The sequence below is a fragment of the Myxine glutinosa genome, chromosome 5 (genome assembly GCF_964187855.1).
Source record: "Myxine glutinosa chromosome 5, kmMyxGlut1.1, whole genome shotgun sequence".
Taxonomy (NCBI): domain Eukaryota; kingdom Metazoa; phylum Chordata; class Myxini; order Myxiniformes; family Myxinidae; genus Myxine; species Myxine glutinosa.
The window spans coordinates 171731080-171750774 of NC_136265.1; the positions used below are offsets into that span (position 1 = coordinate 171731080).

At 42.6% G+C, this 19695-nt stretch overlaps 1 protein-coding gene across 3 annotated transcripts in view; it reads right to left on the reverse strand.

Moving 5' to 3' along the window:
- The window catches only part of KMO (kynurenine 3-monooxygenase), a 59330-nt gene that overhangs the window by 22583 nt on the left and 17052 nt on the right, over positions 1–19695 (reverse strand). Inside the window, exons 3-8 of one of the 3 annotated variants that reach the window (XM_078779080.1) lie at positions 12875–12994; positions 10358–10447; positions 10153–10201; positions 9976–10063; positions 4414–4582; positions 1297–1368 (exon numbers count right to left, since the gene is read on the reverse strand). In XM_078779080.1, coding sequence (XP_078635206.1) covers positions 1297–1368; positions 4414–4582; positions 9976–10063; positions 10153–10201; positions 10358–10426 — 447 coding nt within the window. In that variant the 5' untranslated portion in view covers positions 10427–10447; positions 12875–12994. The remainder of the gene's footprint in view (positions 1–1296; positions 1369–4413; positions 4583–9975; positions 10064–10152; positions 10202–10357; positions 10448–12874; positions 12995–19695) is intronic. The other 2 variants (XM_068115558.2, XM_068115556.2) reach the window with 2 other exon arrangements.

Below are 19695 nucleotides of genomic sequence, written 5' to 3' on the forward strand. Positions count from 1 at the left end.
TGCTCCGGTAATCTTTAAAATTACACACACATTTCAAAATCTCTATATTTTGCCCTCTTTTTAGACAAATCCAATCTCCGCCACCCGATGTTGCACCCTCCATACAGTGACTGACTACATTGCATTTGGCTCTGAGTGAAACCAAGAGTGCAAGACAATGAACTTTTGAAAATCCATCATATAATTTAAATTGATAGATTAACTTAAACATTTCTCGTCACTGTGGACGGGTACTTTTGCTTGTACTGTATAAGTTAATGAACAAGGGGAACCTGAGAAAATCTCAATCTTACCCTATCGCTCTCGATTGATTGTCAAATGAACCAACCTATGTTTCCTTTGTCATCCACTGGAAGAAGTTCAGTCTGTTGACCTTTTAGGTCTCATCATCAGCTATGTTCTGATTTGGATCGATCACATGGCTAAACTGGACATCCTCCGTATATCCAAGCTTTTCCTTTGAAAATCAGATGTTTTCAAAGCTACTTAGTCTACGAAGCCTTTGGTTGTAGCTCAATGGAATGCTACTCTCCGCTATGGGCTGACGCCCCAGCATCACATCTGTCTCTCCTGGATTCTGTGAAATCTATAACTCTCAAAATTGGTGGAGTCTCCCGTAATGACGCCGCAGCACAAAAGTCCGCTTTCATATTGCAGGAAGATGGTGGTCTCTGTTTTTCTATTGTGTATTTTCCAACATTGCTTCCTCCACTCTCTCTGTCCTCCAATCATCCATAACTACTTCAGGCCGCACATGTTCTTCCAGCAACTCCCTCTTAGTAAAGCTTCCTAAATTCAGGCTGACTGCACACCTAACCTCTTCAATTCCTCGCTTTTCCCTTGTATGGAACCACCTTCCAGATGCTGTTCCGTCTCACTCTTCCCTCCAGGACATCAAGCAAGCCGTACACCACCATCACTTGTCATCCCCAATTCTGATCCATGATGATCTTTATTATCCCCAGTAACCTTTCCTAACCCAGCCATCGATCATACTTCCTAGTGTCAGTGTTTTCTACCCATTCCCTTTCCTCTTTTCCTGGTCATTCATTCCTTTGATGTTTATCCCAATGTCAGTTTTACCTTGCTCTAACCTGAGCATTACTCCTGTAAAAAAAGAGAGAAAAAAAAAAAGGCATTTTGATAAGGATTCTAGTTTATAATTACTTTGTGGCAAAACAGTAACGCTATATATGGTTTGGCTATGGTTAGATGTACATATGTAACATAAAAGTTGTCTCGTTTCTGTCAAAATGTTTGTTTTCTATGAGGTCTCATTAGTGCACTATGGTTTACCATGTTTGGCAGAGCGATCATCATGAAGGTATTCCGTGGCCATATGTGAAGAAAATTGGGTTCCATGGCAAACTGCACAAAACAAAAGATTACTTTTATCACAGTGATAGGATCATGATGCTGGAAGAGTCCATGGCAACCCAGAAATTTAAACACGATAGACGTGTTCCGTGAATCGCGACTTTTTACATCAAAGTATAAATTCATTCCATACTACTCTTGCATGCCTCCTTTATATGGCCATTGGGGGTGAGAGGGTTAGTTTTGTTTCATGTTTGTATTTTTACTGTTGGGCTTGAATTACTTGTTTCTCTTCTTCAAAATCTCAGTTCATGGAAGAGTGTGATGACAAGGGGAGAGGGGGAGGGGGGCACAACGAACAAACAGAGTGGCAATGGGGAAACAGTTGGACACACCAAGCAATATGGATGAACAGGAAAAGAGAAGATAGGAGTGCAGGTAACACATTAAACTGTAAGTAAGAGGGTTGGGTTAGGTTGTGTTAATTGGGGGTAGAAACGATTGTGAGTAGCGATGAGGAATGACACGGGATGACGGTGCACTGCTTGCTTGGAATCCTGGAGGAAAGAGTTTGATTGAACCGTTTCAGGAAGGCTGTTCCACAGTCGGCCTGGATTATAGAAGTTTAACCAGGAGAGGTTACTGGAAAAAATAATGGAAACTGGAAAATAAAACATTCTCTTATCCGGATGCGGATCTTCACCAAAATCAAATCAATTCGTCCTTGTCACATATCCAACCTCTCCACCAAATTTTATCCGAATCTGCCCACAATCCTGTTCACAGATATCCTGTTGAGATTTTTTTTTTGGTATACAAGGTCAAGGCTCGTGTAAGAGCTAACATTGATCACAAAAAAGACAAACTGACACATAAAACATATGATAAAGGGAGCGGGAGAACAAGATGGAGAGCAGGGACATCGGGAGATCTGTGGGAGGGAGAGGGCTTGGGGGAAGGAGGCATGGGAAGGGGGATATATAATATATATCCTGTTCACAGACAGACAGGGGTGAAAGCATAACCTCCATCCACATTAGGCAGAGGTAATGATAAATATGCCAGAATTGGATCAGGTTAGCACATCTATACCTCCATCGAGGAATATTGAACATTTATATTGCACTCTCAATATTTATACTTATCTCAAAATCAATATTTATACTCATCTCCAAATCAATATTTATACTTATCTACAAATCAATATTTATACTTGTCTCCAAATCAATATTTATACTTATCTACAAATCAATATTTATACTTATCTACAAATCAATATTTATACTGATCTACAAATCAATATTTATACTTGTCTCCAAATCAATACTTATACTTATCTGCAAATCAATATTTATACTTATCTACAAATCAATATTTATACTAATCTACAAATCAATATTTATACTAATCCACAAATCAATATTTATACTTGTCTCCAAATCAATATTTATACTTGTCTCCAAATCAATATTTATACTCATCTGCAAATCAATTTTTATACTTATATACAAATCAATACTCATACTTGTCTCCAAATCAACATTTATACTTATCTACAAATCAATATTTATACTTATCTACAAATCAATATTTATACTTATCTACAAATCAATATTTATACTTATCTACAAATCAATATTTATTCTTGTCTCCAAATCAATACTTATACTTATCTACAAATCAATATTTATACTTGTCTCCAAATCAATATTTATACTTGTCTCCAAATCAATATTTATACTTATCTACAAATCAATATTTATACTTATCTACAAATCAATATTTATACTTGTCTCCAAATCAATACTTATACTTATCTGCAAATCAATATTTATACTTATCTACAAATCAATATTTATACTAATCTACAAATCAATATTTATACTTATTTACAAATCAATATTTATACTTATCTACAAATCAATATTTATACTTATTTACAAATCAATATTTTTACTTATCTGCAAATCAATATTTATACTTATCTACAAATCAATACTTATACTTATCTAGAAATCAATATTTATACTTACCTACAAATCAATATTTATACTTATCTACAAATCAATATTTATACTTATCTACAAATCAATATTTATACTTATCTACAAATAAATATTTATACTTTTCTCCAAATCAATATTTATACTTATCTACAAATTAATATTTATACTTATCTCCAAATCAATATTTATACTTATCTACAAATCAATATTTATACTTATCTCCAAATCAATATTTATACTTATCTATAAATCAATATTTATACTTTTGTACAAATCAATATTTGTACTTATCTACAAATCAATATTTATGCTTATCTACAAATCAATATTTATACTTGTTATTTCTCTCCCATACAATGCCATGCAGTATGAGCACAAGGTCCCTTCACTTTTGTGGAACCAGGAAGCATGTGTCACAATGGCTATTGCCACGTGGATGCTGTTCCAATAGGACATGTCCGCCACACCATTCTGTCTGTGGTACACAATAGGGAAAGGGTCTCATGCTAGATATAACTTTTTATATACAGTATTTAATTTTTTTTATCCATTCCTGCGAAGCTCTACGTACAAGTCCAAAGCTACATCTCGTGTAGCTGGTTTTTACATAACATGTAGATTGCCCCAATGCACCACAACGTTATGTAAAATAATCTTCTTTTGTATGTAGCACATTGCTGTGAGTGACATCATATTCGGGGAAGGTGTGGAGCGTGGGGGCAGGGGTGGGTGCAACTGTGCCACTGATGCAATGCCCCCCTGAAGTTTAGAGCAGGAATTTGAAACTTGTTCAGGGTGCCAATGATAGCTCGCCTACTCTTCGTAAAGGAAACTGTTGGATCTTTAACGTCCACCAATGAATGCTGCAAAACGGGACACATAGCCTAATATCAACATGAGACACAGCACATACATTGATGTCTCACCCTCCCTGGGAAACACCAGCATGACAGTTTATAGCTGAGTCGAGATTCAAATCAAAGCTAAACAGCTCAGAAGTGAGTAGAGTGTGCACTCCACTAGGCTTTCCTGCCAGCCGACATGTAAAATAATAAATAATTAGCATATGTATTTCATTTTAGTTTCTTGCCTCTCCGCTGGATGTGGGTGGAATGTTGAGCTCGAGGTAGTTGTGTTTAATGAATGTTTGGCTGAAGTCCACGGTGGCGTAACGCATGAGCTGTCGACGCACAGATGAAAAGGCACCATCGCAACCCACGAGAAGGTCACAATGTGCTTCTATAGGTAGTCCATCCGGCCTGTGGAGTCAATGAGCCGTTAGAGTCGGAAGAGGAAACATTCAAAATACAATCAATATTCTATCATATCTATGTGTTGCAATATTCAATTTATTTTTCGAAAATTATTTTTCGAACTAAATCCCACATGTCAAACGAGGTACTGTATTTGTATGATTAGTGTTGTATAAACAATTTGATATACTTTGCTTGGAGTAGTATAAACTCCTCTCCTCCATATAGGTGTTATAACCGATTCATTAGTTTAGCATTCAGCACTTTTCCGATGTTCATGTTGTCCAGAGAACGTATACCTTTACTGTTGGGGAAATGACATCTAGGGGTTAAATATACTTGATACAAAGTTTAGTTATTTCGTTAATGAGTGTCTTAGAATAAGGGTAACGTAATTAATTGTGATCCACTATATAAGAGAGCCGTTAGTCTGTGTCACCATTTTTCTCAGAGATGGCTGAACAGATCTTCGTCAAACTATCCAGAGGTTCATCAGTGAGTGCCTGGGAGTGTTTTGGGCAAAAAAGTTCGTTTTTGGGGATTTTAAAAAATCGCTCTATAGTGCCGAAGACTTTTTGATTAATTACAGTTATATGTATACAAGTACAATATACATTTGTCCGGAAGCGGTCGAAGTTGGTGGTAAGGCTTCTTCTTCTTCTTCCTGAAAGTCATCATACTTAACTCAGAAACGTGATGAACGGCACATTCACAGCATATATTCAACGAAAAGGTGAAATGATGATTTGACATTTGTGATGGATTCTAATTTGGATGTAATTTCTTTTCCATTATATTTGCCCTAATTTCAAATATGTTAATGTTTCTTTTTCACTTGAGCAACGCCGGGTACTCCAGCTATAAACGCTTTTATACTTGACTCGGGATACAAATACAACTTTGGCTGGGGGGTACCATAGGCTATGTAGCCGTGGCCTCATTCGGGGGAGTGGGGGACTGGGAGAGGGGCATCAATTCTCTAAGTAAATGTGTACTGTGTAGCGCCACCTGGTGATGGTGGCAGAGGGTATTACAATTTCCTTTTTTACCTGTGCATCACTGAGGTTATGAAGCACTCTTTGCACAGGTAAATTTTTCCTCCTTCCCTCCTCCCCCGAAAACGGAGGGGCCTGTTAAGGTCCCCCCCCCCCCCCCCCCACACCCAAAAGATGTATATGTAGTAATACTTTCCCCTCCCTCTCCCCTCTCCCCTCACCTTCCTCACCCCTCCCTCTCCTGCGTCCTCGGCAACCCCCCCTCCCCGGCAACACCGGGTACTCCTGCTAGTATTAGAAATAAGTCGCTTTTATGTCTAGTTAGATGATGTCTCCCTTTCACAATGTCTTTATCGAAAATCATCACCCATTTGTACCTGTCCTAAATGCCCTCTTTTTGCGTCCGCTAGGCCTTACGGTGCACGTTTTGGCAGCAGACAAATAGAACAGACATGACTCAAGTGTCCACGATGTGACAAAAGTTCAGGAAGACAGTAGAATGTCAGATAAGTGCCAGTCCAACTTAGAATACAATATAAGAGCATATTTACTTCCGCCACCAAAGGTGGATGGAGGTTATGATTTCACCCCTGTCTGTCTGTCCGTTTGTGAACAAAATATCTTTAAAAGTTGTGGACGGATTCAGACGAAATTTGGCAGAGATGTAGTGTATGCGACAAGGACGAAATGATTAGATTTTGGTGAAGATCCGGATTCGGATCCGGCTACGAGAATATTTAAGTGATTCTTCACCATTGGGAGATCGGGCCAAAAACGACATATAGCAGGATATCTCAAAAAGTTGTGGACGGATTTGGACGAAACTTGTTGGATAGATTGTGTGTGTGACAAGAAAGAATCGATTCGATTTTGGTGAAGATCCGGATCCGGCTAGTAGAATTTTTAAAGTGATGTTTCACCATTGTGTGATATGGCCAACCAGGCGGAGGTATGCTCTCTACTGAGTGCCGTTCTAGTTTAACTATATTCTTATTTTGTCTACAAAACCTCGGCTCACACCATAGTGGGGTGGCAGAGAGTAAAAACGCAATGGATTATATGACTTACGATCCAGACGAATTTCACATTCTGTCCCTCTCTCTCTCTCCGAAAGACCATCTGGAACCCCCCTTCCTCCCTTCCCCCTTCCCTCACCCATCAGACACCCTCTCACCACCCATTCTACTGTCTTCACAATGCTCTTGATGAAGCTCACTCACTCAAACTTCTGGGTCTCACTATCAGCCATGATCTCTTTGGGGTTAACCAAATTTCAAAGTTGGCCTCCAAAGCCAGCCGCTAACTGGGTATCCTCCATTGTACAAAGTCCTTCCTTAATAAACCTGAACTCCAATCCACATGCAAGGCCTTCATCCACAGCTTCATAGAGTACCACTCTCCCCTCTTGGCTGGAACCCCGGCCTCACACCTTACTCAGCTTACCGTCATGTAAACCAAGGCCTTTAAGATTATTTGAATATCCCGCGATGAAACTGAGCCTATAAGCCTATCACTTTCTCATGGCAGACAAGTCGGATGTCTCTGCCTTCTACCGCCTCCTTTCTGGTCTTGGCACACTCTGCTATTTCCGTGCTTTCTCCCCCCAAAGTTTCTGCAAGGCACAATTGGTCCACTAATGACACACAGCTGGTGAAAGTCCCAAAATCCAGAATCAATGCCCACCTCCACGTATGCATTTCTCTTCTTTCTGCCTGCAAAATCAACTTCCACATTTTCCTCAATGTCATTCTTCCCTTCAGGTCTTCAAGACAGCTAGCTGCTCACAACCATCTCAGATCATTCCCCACCCAAAACCATTATCTTTTCTTTAAATTCCACATGGGATCCAGCCATTAGTGGAGAACAGCACTCCACTGAGTGACAGACAAAGGCCTTGTAGTCTGTGAGCAGTTCTGTTTTTCCCTTGGAATGATGGGGGATGCCCAGTTTGTGCCTTTGGATGCCAACTTTGCTGTATGCCAGTGGAGGTCACAGCAGATGGTGAAGCCAAGAAGTTCAACAGACACTTCAACAGAAAGAGGCCGACAATGGAAATAGATAGGTATATTTGTTTGATGATTCTTCCAGAGCCAGAGAGTGAGGTTTTGCCAGAATTTAGAGGCATGTTACATTTATCAGACGAGCATCGAATAAATTCCATATCAGCCAGCAAAGAGTGATGCAACTGTGAGTCTGCCTATCGGTGGGATGGGGGTTACTTTATCTCTGGGCATGCCTTTCTTGTTGCAATATTTCTGTTATCAGTGTGTTACATGCCTTGTGCCACACGGTGTGGTACAGGAACCACCTTTAGAGGCCATTTTTCCCCGCAGGGTGGAGGTTGGCCTTTTTGGGCACCGTGGTCCCCTTTTTGAAGCAATATTTTATGGCCGGATGCCCTTCCTGTCACCAACCATGTTAGTCGCCTATTGCGACACAGGGAATTACCAGTGAAACTGGTACGCAATTTGCCCACCTCAGAAGGATGACAGGCTGAATCAACCCCCCTGGCGTTAATTCAGCGATCGACCAGGATTCAAACCCAGGATCCTAGGATCCCAAGCCGGCACCCTAACCACTAAGCCAACACCAGGCCAGGGTACAATGAGCGGGTATTCTGTGGCCACAAAATTTGAAAATGATTTTTTATGCATCGAGGGCAGGTCTGATGGCACGGTCTGTGAGATGATTTGCAACACCAATAACAGGCTCGATAATTACCGCAAGGTCTGAAATAATGATGGCACGCACTTTGTGAACAATGTTATATACTGCCACCTTTAACCTGCCAGAGGGTTTCGGGTCCATGTGCAATGGACGTTGGTTCAGGCAGTGCCTCCTTCCAGTTCATCAAAGCGAATTTGTCTGGCTCAGATCCATCGTGTCTTTCTGTTATCTTTTCATCAATGTTGGCGTGATGTCCTTCCTTGGCCCGACCGGGCATCCTCTGTCGTGCAAAGTCCTTCCTTGACACACCTGAGCTTCTACCAACCTACAAGTCTTTCATCCGCAGCTTGATGGAGTACTACTCTCTCCTCCTGCCTCACATCTTTCTCAGCTTGCCGCCATGGAAACCAAGGCCTTAAAGATCAATCGCGATGAAACTGAGTCGATGGGTCTATCACTACGCCATCGCTGACAGGTCACTCACTGGTCTCTGTCTTCTTTTGCCTCATTTCTGGACCTGCACCCTCTGCCATCTCCGTCACCTCGCCCAAGTATCTGAAGGACGCACGCAGTCCACCATAAACCCCCTCCGAGTGAAACTGCCTAAATCCAAAACCACTGCTCACCTCCACTCATTTATCCCTCTTTTCCCACCTGCGGAACTGCCTGACACACTCTTCGATGGAATATTTCCCTCTGGGTCTTCAAGACAGCTGTTTACCACCATCTCAGGTCATCACCCATTGAAAGCCATGATCCTTTCTACACCTGTTAAACTACCCCTCACCTCTCTCAAAATTGTGCCACGTTGAAAGTCACTGAGCTCTTCAGTACGACCCATTCTACTGCTAATGTTTGTCTATGGAGATTGCATGGCTGTGTGCTTGATTATATATACCTGTCAGCAATGGGTCTGGCCTACTCACCAAGGCCTCAGCTAGTGGACATGCCAATTCTGTCTCTGCTATGAAGCCACATGCCTCCATGCCTCGTTCCACTTTCTTTATCCTGAGTGTAGTCTTTCATGCTCCTTAACTTCAACTTATTCCCCTCTTCGTTAAAAGCAAACAAACAATTATTTTCACTCCAAAAAAATCAAACTCGTTCTGCCTGCTATGTCTTTCCTTCATTCATTCTTTATTTCTTCCTTTCTCAATACATCCCGATTGAACTAACATTCCTCCAAATTAAATTAATTTGCTTTTTACTATACAAGCTTTTAATATCATTTAAAAATGATTCCTTTGCGTTATTTCTCCATCAGGAACACCCACGTGTTCTTCTTTTTCATCACGATGTATTCCTCTTCTTCTTCTGCACAAGGTTTCCTTCCCAAACCTGTCTACCTCGAAAAGGCTAGGTCGGTCTATCGACCATCCCCCTGTGCCCACAGCACTACTTTGCTCCGTGCCTTCAAAAACCCCTCATTTCACCCATCGCTCGATGTCTGTCTCCGTATAATCTGAATTGGGTATCGCGAAAAGTCCAGTTTGGAGAGATTGTCTCCACATAACCATCAACTACTGTTCAGGTCCATTAACAGTGTCAAAGCCCTCCATGACGGTACCCTCGTCCACGTCATCTCTTACAGGCCCAAGTCCTCCCAACCCTACACCTCTGTGTCCTCCTCTTCAGTATCCCTCCACCTCATGTCCCCACTTTATGCTTCCCCCTCACATCTTCCCCATAACTTTTAATAGTGTATGTCAAGCACTGTCAACTGCCGCACCCACCAACCTGTTGAGAAGAAGTGTTCCATTGGGCATGTCTGAGTCCTGAAGTTTATGGTTGAAGTGCAGCTTCACCTTTGGAAGCCCCTCCACAGCTGTGGTGCAGACACACTGTTATAAATGTATTCTCGGGCAGATCCGAAGCAAGCTGCGGTGTTCCTCGCTTGTGGTGCGATTAACAAACCTGTAAGCAGCTCCTTGTTCAGTAAAGCCCGGTCGACCGAGAGAAGGTACTGCAAACAGCCAAACCATAAAAAATCAAAATAAATGCACAAGAGAGTGAGGCAAAAAAGATATCGCATGAAATGCTTCAATAAGTTTGTTTTTTTTCTTCAAAAAGGCTCGTTTATTTAAAGGAAATTTTAAATTAAAGTTATGATTAAACATACCTGGTCTTTCTTCCCGTAGGGGATAGACATCTTCTTCCCACTGAGGGAGTGAATCATGCGCGCATGCATTGGCACGCCGTGCCTGATGACCTGCACACATGAACCCAGATGAACTCACAGGTCCGCAACAGTGACAATTATGGAGGACATTGTACAGACATACCTCATGTATTATGGAAAGTTACTCTCCATACGTTACATGAGAGACGTACAAATAAAGGAAAATCAGGCAGGGATTCAAATCTATGTCTATAGCGTAAATTCAATCACCACCAAGTACAATCTGCTCGACCCACTAAAAGGCTATCTTTATGATGTATGCTTGGTGGACGTTGGGAGTGAGGGGTGGAGAAGATGGGGGGTTGGGTGGGTATATTGTCATGTCAACGGGTCTCACTCGTGTCACCCGTCATGCCAGGAGTTTTTGCTACTCCTGAAGATCGCCGAGCTTATCAAACTCAAACTGCATTCACTTAAATGTTCATGACAATTTGTAAAACCCCATGAATCGCTCCAAACTGATGCCGAACTTGGCGGTGCAACACGTGGGAGGCAAAAGGTGGGAAAATGTCTCTAGTAGTTCAAACGGAGTTTATGAAAAGAAATACAGGGATAAGGGTAGCTGTGATGCTATCAATAAAATGGACGAACCAAGTGGTCGACAGACACATTGAGGGATGAGAGGACACTCAAACAAACTTATGTACAAGGACAGAAATAACCCACTATGCACCAAAAATAAATACCGGAACTCGCAAAACAATGGAGAATGAGAAAGGGCTTGACCAAGGCACGAGCTGGGTTTGGGTCCGGTATGGCCCACGCAGGCAGGCGTCGCACAGGGCTGATGTCGCACAGGGCTGATGTCGCAAAGGGCTGATGTCGCACAGGGCTGATGTCGCACAGGGCTGATGTCGCACAGGGCTGATGTCGCACAGGGCTGATGTCGCACAGGGCTGATGTCGCAAAGGGCTGATGTCGCACAGGGCTGATGTCGCACAGGGCTGATGTCGCACAGGGCTGATGTCGCACAGGACTGATGTCGCAAAGGGCTGATGTCGCAAAGGGCTGATGTCGCAAAGGGCTGATGTCGCAAAGGGCTGATGTCGCACAGGGCTGATGTCGCACGGGGCTGATGTCGCACGGGGCTGGTGCTGCACAGGGCTGGTGCTGCACGGGGTTGGTGCTGCACAGGGTTGGTGCTGCACGGGGTTGGTGTTGCACATGGCCGGTGCTGCACAGGCCTGCTGCGGGGCAAGGCTGGTGCTGCACCAGGCTGCTGCGGTACAGGAATGGTGCTGCACAGGGCTACTGTTGGAAAGGGCTGGTGCTGCACAAGGCTAGTGCTGCACAAGGTTGGTGCTGCACAAGGCTGTTGCTGCACAGGGCTGCTGTGGCACAGGGCTGGGGATGAGGAGAGGTATGGTGATGAGGGATGAGGAGAGGTATGGTGATGAAGAGAGTGATGCTGAAGAGAGGGAGGCCTGGCTCCAACCCCAACTGCCATGTGCAGCGTGGCTACAACTCTTGTAAAGTTTGGGACAACCTCTATACACGGCGGGTCCCTATCATTGGCCGCCCGCAGCTGTGGGTATGCCATCTTCCACCCAATCTGCTGCACAGGCTGGCCCGGATAAAAATTCTCATGCCCCCTCTTAATGGTTATGCATCCGACCTTACCACCACGGCGTCGGCGGAGTTTGAGGGGGGGGGGGGGGAAGGAGGGGCAATGCCCCCACCTTAATTTTTTAAGTAGATTACCATTAAGATAAAAACATCCCGTATTTAAACGTGAGTAACAATAATGAACGTAAACTGCATTTTTGATTTCACGTAAACTGTAACCACACCAACAAACGGTAATTTTGGAAGTCAGACCTAGCTACCCATCATAAATATTAACCCCTTGCCCCCCCCAAATAGAGAAGTCAAACTACGCCTATGCATCACGGCCTGCAGTGCGCCGACCAAACAGTCCGTGCTGTTTCCTCCTAGATGTGCCTTTGTGCTCAAGTCCTCATCCGGCCTCGCTCGAAAACGGGAAGTTTTACACAACAAACGTACTCCATCGTCCATACTGTCTTAAGGTTAACCCTCACTGCTTCCTCAGTGCACGTTTAACAAGATGACTTACGCTGACAACTTTCCTGATACAAGAGTAATGTAACCGACGTAGTCACATGGTCCATTCTATTCTATGATCACAATCTAGCTACATATCCCCACCTGCTCCATCAGGAGTGGATGTGCGCCTGGTACTAACCCAACAACCTTTATGCCAATAACAACCAACTGCACAATTACAGCTGGTACAGCATGCTTTACTCACCCTTGAATGGGTGTGTGTACTGTGAGACTACACCATCATTTGCATTGGCATCAGAATTGTAGTTGTATTCAGATTTGACTCAATCAGCATTTGAACCTACGCACAAGCAGCTTAAAGGAAATCAGTGATATATTCTGCAGCCTGTTTCCTCCAAAGTGACATGAGTACACATTTTTCAAAAGTGTTACCAAAATTCTGGGTTTACAAGACCTTCTCCTCAAGTCCCACAGAAGCCAGAGCCTGTCTGCCTCGGTGAGACAATGCCAGATTTATGCTTCTCCCTCGGACATGTTTGGCCAACCGGATATCTGAAAAACAAACAATGGAATACTGTCGTTATTGTTGTTAGTGAATGCATATTGGAATGTGATGCAATTACAAAGTTATCCCGCTGGCTGCAATATTACTGAGGGGCGGCGGTGTTGCTGATGCAGTGCCCCCTGTAGGTTAGCGTGGGGATTTGTTCAGGGTGCACCGAGATAACTGCCTTCTCTACATGAAAGACATCGTGGGATATTTAACGTCCAACAACTAATGCCGGCAGACGGGACACCCAATTTAACGTCATTCCAAAGGACGGTACACATTGACGCCTCGTCATACACTTTTCTTTTTGTACACAAGGTCAAGGGTCGTGGAAGCGAACGAGTACACTGAACGGATCAGGGCGCAACAGAACACAAGGAACAGTAGAGAGAGTGGGGAAACACCAACAGCAGAGTTGAAGGGCAAAATAGAGGGAGACTTGGCCAAATAATGGATAGGGGGAGGAATTAGGGGGAGGGGAGGAGGCATAGGGTGGATAAGACAGATTCAGAAGGAAACTCTCAGGAAGGAAAAAATGAAAATTTGGAAAGAGATGGGGGAGGTGGGGTATAAGGCAGAGTAAGGATCATGGTTTTGGTTGGGGGATTATCTGAGATGTTGGTGAACAGTTGCCATGGAGATTTGGAGAGAAGAATGATATTGAAGAGGATGTGGAACCTGGTTCCACAAAAAAAAGAGGAACTAATGAGTGGAGGTGAGCAGTGATCCTTGATGTTGGGAGTTTCACGAGGAGGGTGTTGCTGGTGGACGGCATACTCTCTGCAGAAACCTGGGGGGAGAAAGCACGAAAATAGTAGAGTGTGCCAAGACCAGAAAGGAGGCGGTAGAAAACAGAGAGACCACTTGTCTTGTCTGTGATGGGAAAGTCATAGGCTCATAGACTCCAATAATCTTGAAGGCCTTAGTTTCCACGGTGTCAAGCTGAGCAATAGTCCATGGCACGCAGTACCAAAATCTGTCTAGAAAGTGATATGTGCTCTTCACCTTGGTAGACCATAAAATTCTGACAAAATGAACATTTGGCTGTTTTCCCCTTGCAAAAGTGGAATTCTTGAGAGTAAGTTAGCCTCAAATATTTCGTTGGGGCGACATGATTTGGGACTAGTTGGGTTTTAGACTAGTTGGGCCAGTTGCGTGTCACAAACATTTAAACTCATTTGCATACACATATCGAGCATGATAAAAAAAATGGAAGGTTTTGAGGGGAGCACACTTAGAAATAGTCAGATAACTTCTGGCCAAATGTAAGAACCAAGATCAGTGGCAGAGAGCACCTGCTTGACATCAGCAGGCTGGGTAATGGCTTACATCATCATCAGCAGGCTTACATCAGCAGTAAGTAATGCTGGGTGCCATCGATCTTGCTACGTCTGCTTCACTCACAGAAACAAGTTTGAGAGGGCCAAGGCTGCCAAAGAGAGACGACAAATTAAAATCCTCTGAAACTGATAGGAGTCATAAACATCAGATATGGTGAATCATATACATCAAACAGAAATCAGATATGGTGGATGAAGGAAGTAGCGAAGGCAGTTGGTGAAAAGGAAGTTTGGAAGAGGATCGAGAAGATCATGGGTAGAGGGGGACAACTGAATGTGGGGTGGCTGCACCTGTATCGGCAAAATAAGAAAGCAGCAAAGAGAGCTGTGGACAAGGCAAATAATGATATGGAAGGGGAGTTGTACAAGTTGGAAGAAGATGGTGGGAAGAAAATGATCTATAAATTGGCTTGCGACAGAGATGAGCGTAGTAAGGACATGAAGGGGAGGAAGGAGCAGTGACTAAGAATGGTGGCTTAGGCTAGTGACAGAGTGGGGTGGGCAGTATTGAATGTATGGGAAAGATATTTCAAAGAGCTGTTGAACCGGGAAGGAAGCAACGGCGAGCTGGAGCTTCCATGTTATGTAGAGGAAGAAGTAGAGTTAGTGGACTTTGCACCATTCATTGTCCCTTATATCCTGATAAGCTTGCCAATCCCTGCTGATGAAAAGCAGCCCCATAACATGATGCTACCACCACCATGCTTAACAATAGGGATGGTGTTAACTGGGTGGTTTGCAGTGTTAGGCTTGCGCCAGACGTAACACTGAATTTAAACCAAAAAGTTAAATTTTTGTCACGTCTGATGACAAAACTTTCCTTCGCATGCCTAAAGTATCATTAATATGCTTTTCGCAAAATCCAGATGAGCTTTTGGATGCATCTTTTTCAGTAATGGCTTGTTTATTGCCACATATCCATAGACACCATCTTTGTGAAGGGAATGGGATATTGTTAATTGGTAAACACTGACCCCCATCTTAGACAAAGAGCCTTGCAGATCTTTCAAAGTCATTGTTGGATTTACAGTGACTGCTGAGTGCTTGCCTGGCTGCTGAGTTTGGGTGAGCGACCTAATCTGGGTAGAGTCTGGGTGGTATAATATTTCTTCCACTTCCTAATGATGGATTTCACTGTACTCAAAGGGATAATGAGTGACTGAAATATTCTTATAGCCCTCTCCTGAACGGTGCTTCTCCAACATTTTATGTCTGACTTCTTTGGAAAGCTCCTTGGTCTTCATGTTTGCCTTGTTGGTTGACCAAGTGAGTCGCACCTAAAAACTTCTAGATAAGTGGAGTTTCATTTTTAAGTTAAACCACTGATTACATACAGGAGAAACCTATTACATTTATTTTGTAACCTTTCAAATAAATAATTTACGGCTGAAGTGATTTAGGGTAAATTAGGGCAAATAGTTTGAATACTTATGCAACTGAGAATCATCTGATTTTCTCTGTTAATATAGCTTATTCACATTTTATCTGTTTTTTTTTTTTTGCTTTATCACTATCGTGTAGTCTGTGGAGACTCTATATTTTGTTTAATTTGAAAGCATCATGAAATAAGCTCAGAAGGCATTAAAATGTGAACCAACATGCAAATTCTTAAAATTTCATGGCGATCGGAAGAGAAAATTGATGATTTTATGCAGCCTTTAAATTTGACCTTTTGATGGAAAAAAAAATCGGCTTCTAGCTTTTGATTAGTGAACCAATTCAGTGACCCAAAATACAAATGCTTAAATTTCAGGTCAATTTGATGAAAATAGACGATTTTTTGTGGCGTTGACCTTTGACCTCTTAACCAAATTATTAATTTGTCTTCATATTATCATAGTAACGCTTTGTTGAAAATTTTATGACGAAAGCTCAAATGGTAAAACTTTTATGGCCCAGACACACACACACACACACACACACACACACACACACACACACACACACACACACACACACAAAAGTGATTGCAAATCCCCATCTCCTGCTGCGTGGGGGGACGTGCTAATGAGGTCAACAAAGTTATATTGTAAATTCAGTACTAACAATGACAGCGTTGTATTTCTTAATCCTTGCTGCTACTTTTGGTTGGCGTGTAAACGCCAAACTATAACTACATGGCCGAACAAACATTTCTTCTGAATTCCTGGGCAGTTGCTGATCAAGAGAAGAGCAGTGACGATGACGAGCGTCTGAAGAAGAAGCAGCCTTCCTCTACTGTGATCCAGTGCTGACCTCGCATCTCAACAACAATGCTCAAAGCATGTACCACCAGCGGTGTGTATCATTTGCCACAAAGACAAATGGACAAGCAGAAAAGTCTGTTCTTTTAGAAGGCGTAAACAAGCTCTAATCCGAACCCTAACAGCACAACCATATGAGCTGCAAGATTGAAGCAGGCAGCTAGAGACAGGAACAAACACAGAACTACTGTTACACATTGGCCAATCGGACTGTGAAGCAATTGAAGTAAAGTATACGTTTTGCTACAGAGTCTACCCTCGGTATCTGACCCGGAAAACACAAACAGGGACATTAAACACCAAGTACTCGGTGGCCTTCACCCATTTCTGTTCAAAAGTACATGGAATGATAATTTCCAAAAATAAACACTTCTATTAAATCAATTGAATTAAATGATCATCCAAAAGGTCAAAGCTGCAGATTTAATAATAATAATAATAATGCATTTATTTTATATAGTGCTTTTCAGGGAGCCCAAAGACGCTTTGACAGAGTGCAAAACACAATGCATAGCAAAACATTATTGCAAAATAAAAATAAACATAATGCAAAATAAAAATTATTTATTTTATATATACAAGGTCTAGCCTCGTGGAAGAGCTGGGACACAGAACAGATAATGACACAACATAACAAAGGGAACAACAGGAGAAAGGGGAACACCAACAGCAGGACAGAGGGAAAAATTCGGCAGAGATGGACAACCAAGGGATGCAGGTAACGACGAGTGGTAGGGGAGAAAGGAAGGGATGAACAAGATGGACACATAGGCAAAGTTTGGGGAGGGGTGGGATGGTTTAACGGGTGTAGAAATGATCATGGTTTTGGATGGGGAATGACTTGAGATGGTGTTGAACAGCTGTCTTGAAGACCTGGAGGGAAGAATGAGATTGAAGAGTGTGTGGAACATAGCTCCACAGGTGGGGAAAAAGAGGAATGGAGGTGAGCATGGTTCTGGATTTTGGCAGTTTAACCTGGAGGGGGTTGCTGGTGAACTGCATGCATCCTGTAGATAAATGGGAAGGGGATGGGGGGGGGGGACACAACACGGAGAGGGCAGAGGATGCAAGACCAGAAATGAGGCAAAAGAAGACAGATAGACCACCGACCTGTCAGCAATGGCGAAGTGATAGCCCATAGACACAGCTTCATCGTGGGAGATTCCAGTGATCTTTGAGGCCTTGGTTTCCATGGTGTCAAGCTGAGCAAGATGTGAGGCTGGTGAGACAGCCCAGAGGGGAGTGCAGTACTCCATCAAGCTGTAGATGAAAACGTTGTAGGTGGATAGGAGCTCAGGTGTGCCAAGAAAGGACTTTGCACGATGGAGGATGCCCAGTTGGCACCATGCCTTTGGAGGCCAACTTTGAAATGTGACTTGCCCCAAAAAATATCATGGCTGAGAGTGAGACCCAAGAGTTTGAGTGACTGAACTCTTCGAGAGGGGGTTGTTGAAAAAGTAGATGGGAGGATTTGCCGTACAGTGCTTTCGGAGAGAAAGAGAGTGAGTGAGTGGGATTTCTCAGGATTGAACGACTGCATATTCCAAGTGCTTTACTAGATTCTAATTTTGTCAAGGTCTGAGAAGGAAAGGGATGCTGCCTGTCTGTGAGAAGGATGAGGGATAACATGGCAGAGGATGGAGTCCCTTGTACAAGACAACTTCCCTGAAGAGGCGTCTCCAGCTTACATATCCACAGCTGTTATTTCACCACCCTCGTGACTGGCACCAGAGCAAAATTGTCTTCATCTGTAACTTTGCAGCAGAAAGTCTTGCAGAAGGTGGACAAATGCTCAAAGAGGAATTTCATAGCCCATAAACTATAGAAAGTGAGATGGAAACAACAGATGCAGAGACACAGACCCAAACAACTCAAAAGAAGGTGGTGGTGGAGGAGTTAGGGGGGAGGGAGGGAAGGTGGAAGGAGAGTACCCGAGGAACTACCAGCAAATATGAAAAATTCAGTGGAGATTGGGCGTAAATCGTAGGTCTCGCCTACATACCCCTCCCTCCCTCCCCCCGCACTCCCACCTCTTCACAGATACTACAGCACGTATGCAAAATTCGGTGGAGATCTTGCAAACATTGGTTTTTAAGATGATTTTCAGACGTACATACATACGTACATACAAACATGCATACATACACACATACATCCATCCCAACATGCATACATACATACCAACACGCATACATACATACATACACACATGCATACATACATACATACATACACACATACATACATACATACACACATCCATACACACACACACACACGTACATACATAATACATGCACACACACATACATACATACACACATACATACTACATACATACACACATACATACATACATATTACATACATACATACATACATACAGAGAATCGCTAATTTAATGTAGTACCATAACTTGAATAATTTTCCTCTGATTTTCATGATGTTGACTTTTATGGATGGATTAATAGATGGGGGAACATTTTCTTAATTCAAACTCTATCCTTACAGTCGTGGCCAAAAATATTGGCACCCTTGCACTTTTTTCAACTAACTCACAATTTTCTCTAAAATAAGTTGAAATTGACAAAAGTATTTGGTCTCCACAATTCTTTATTAGTCAGGGCCCTTAGGGATATTTTGGTTCAAATTCTTCCAAAAGCATCAAATTTGGTGCAGATGTTGCCCATGCCATACTCTTTCGATTTTTGACGGGCGCCAAGGGCGGTATGATCCGGGGACCATACCGGTCCATCCCGCCATGTCACCTGACCTATGACGTCATAATTAGGATATGCATCCAATCACATGGCGTACTATAAGTGGTCAAAGTTCAAAATGAATCGATCGAAAAATGAAGGCAGGGATCCATTTTTAAGGTTTTCATAAATCCAATATGGCCGCCAGGTCACATGACCTATGACGTCATATTTATGACATGTATACAATCATGTATACATGAACCTGGATCATGATCGCACAAAAATTAAACACAAGGATATGGCTACAGTTCATAAAACATCAAAATCCGTACCTTTGTAATTAGACTGATGAACTGCATATGCCTGAAAATTAGGAAATAGACATGTAAATATTTCCTCTAATTGTCAAAAATAAGGT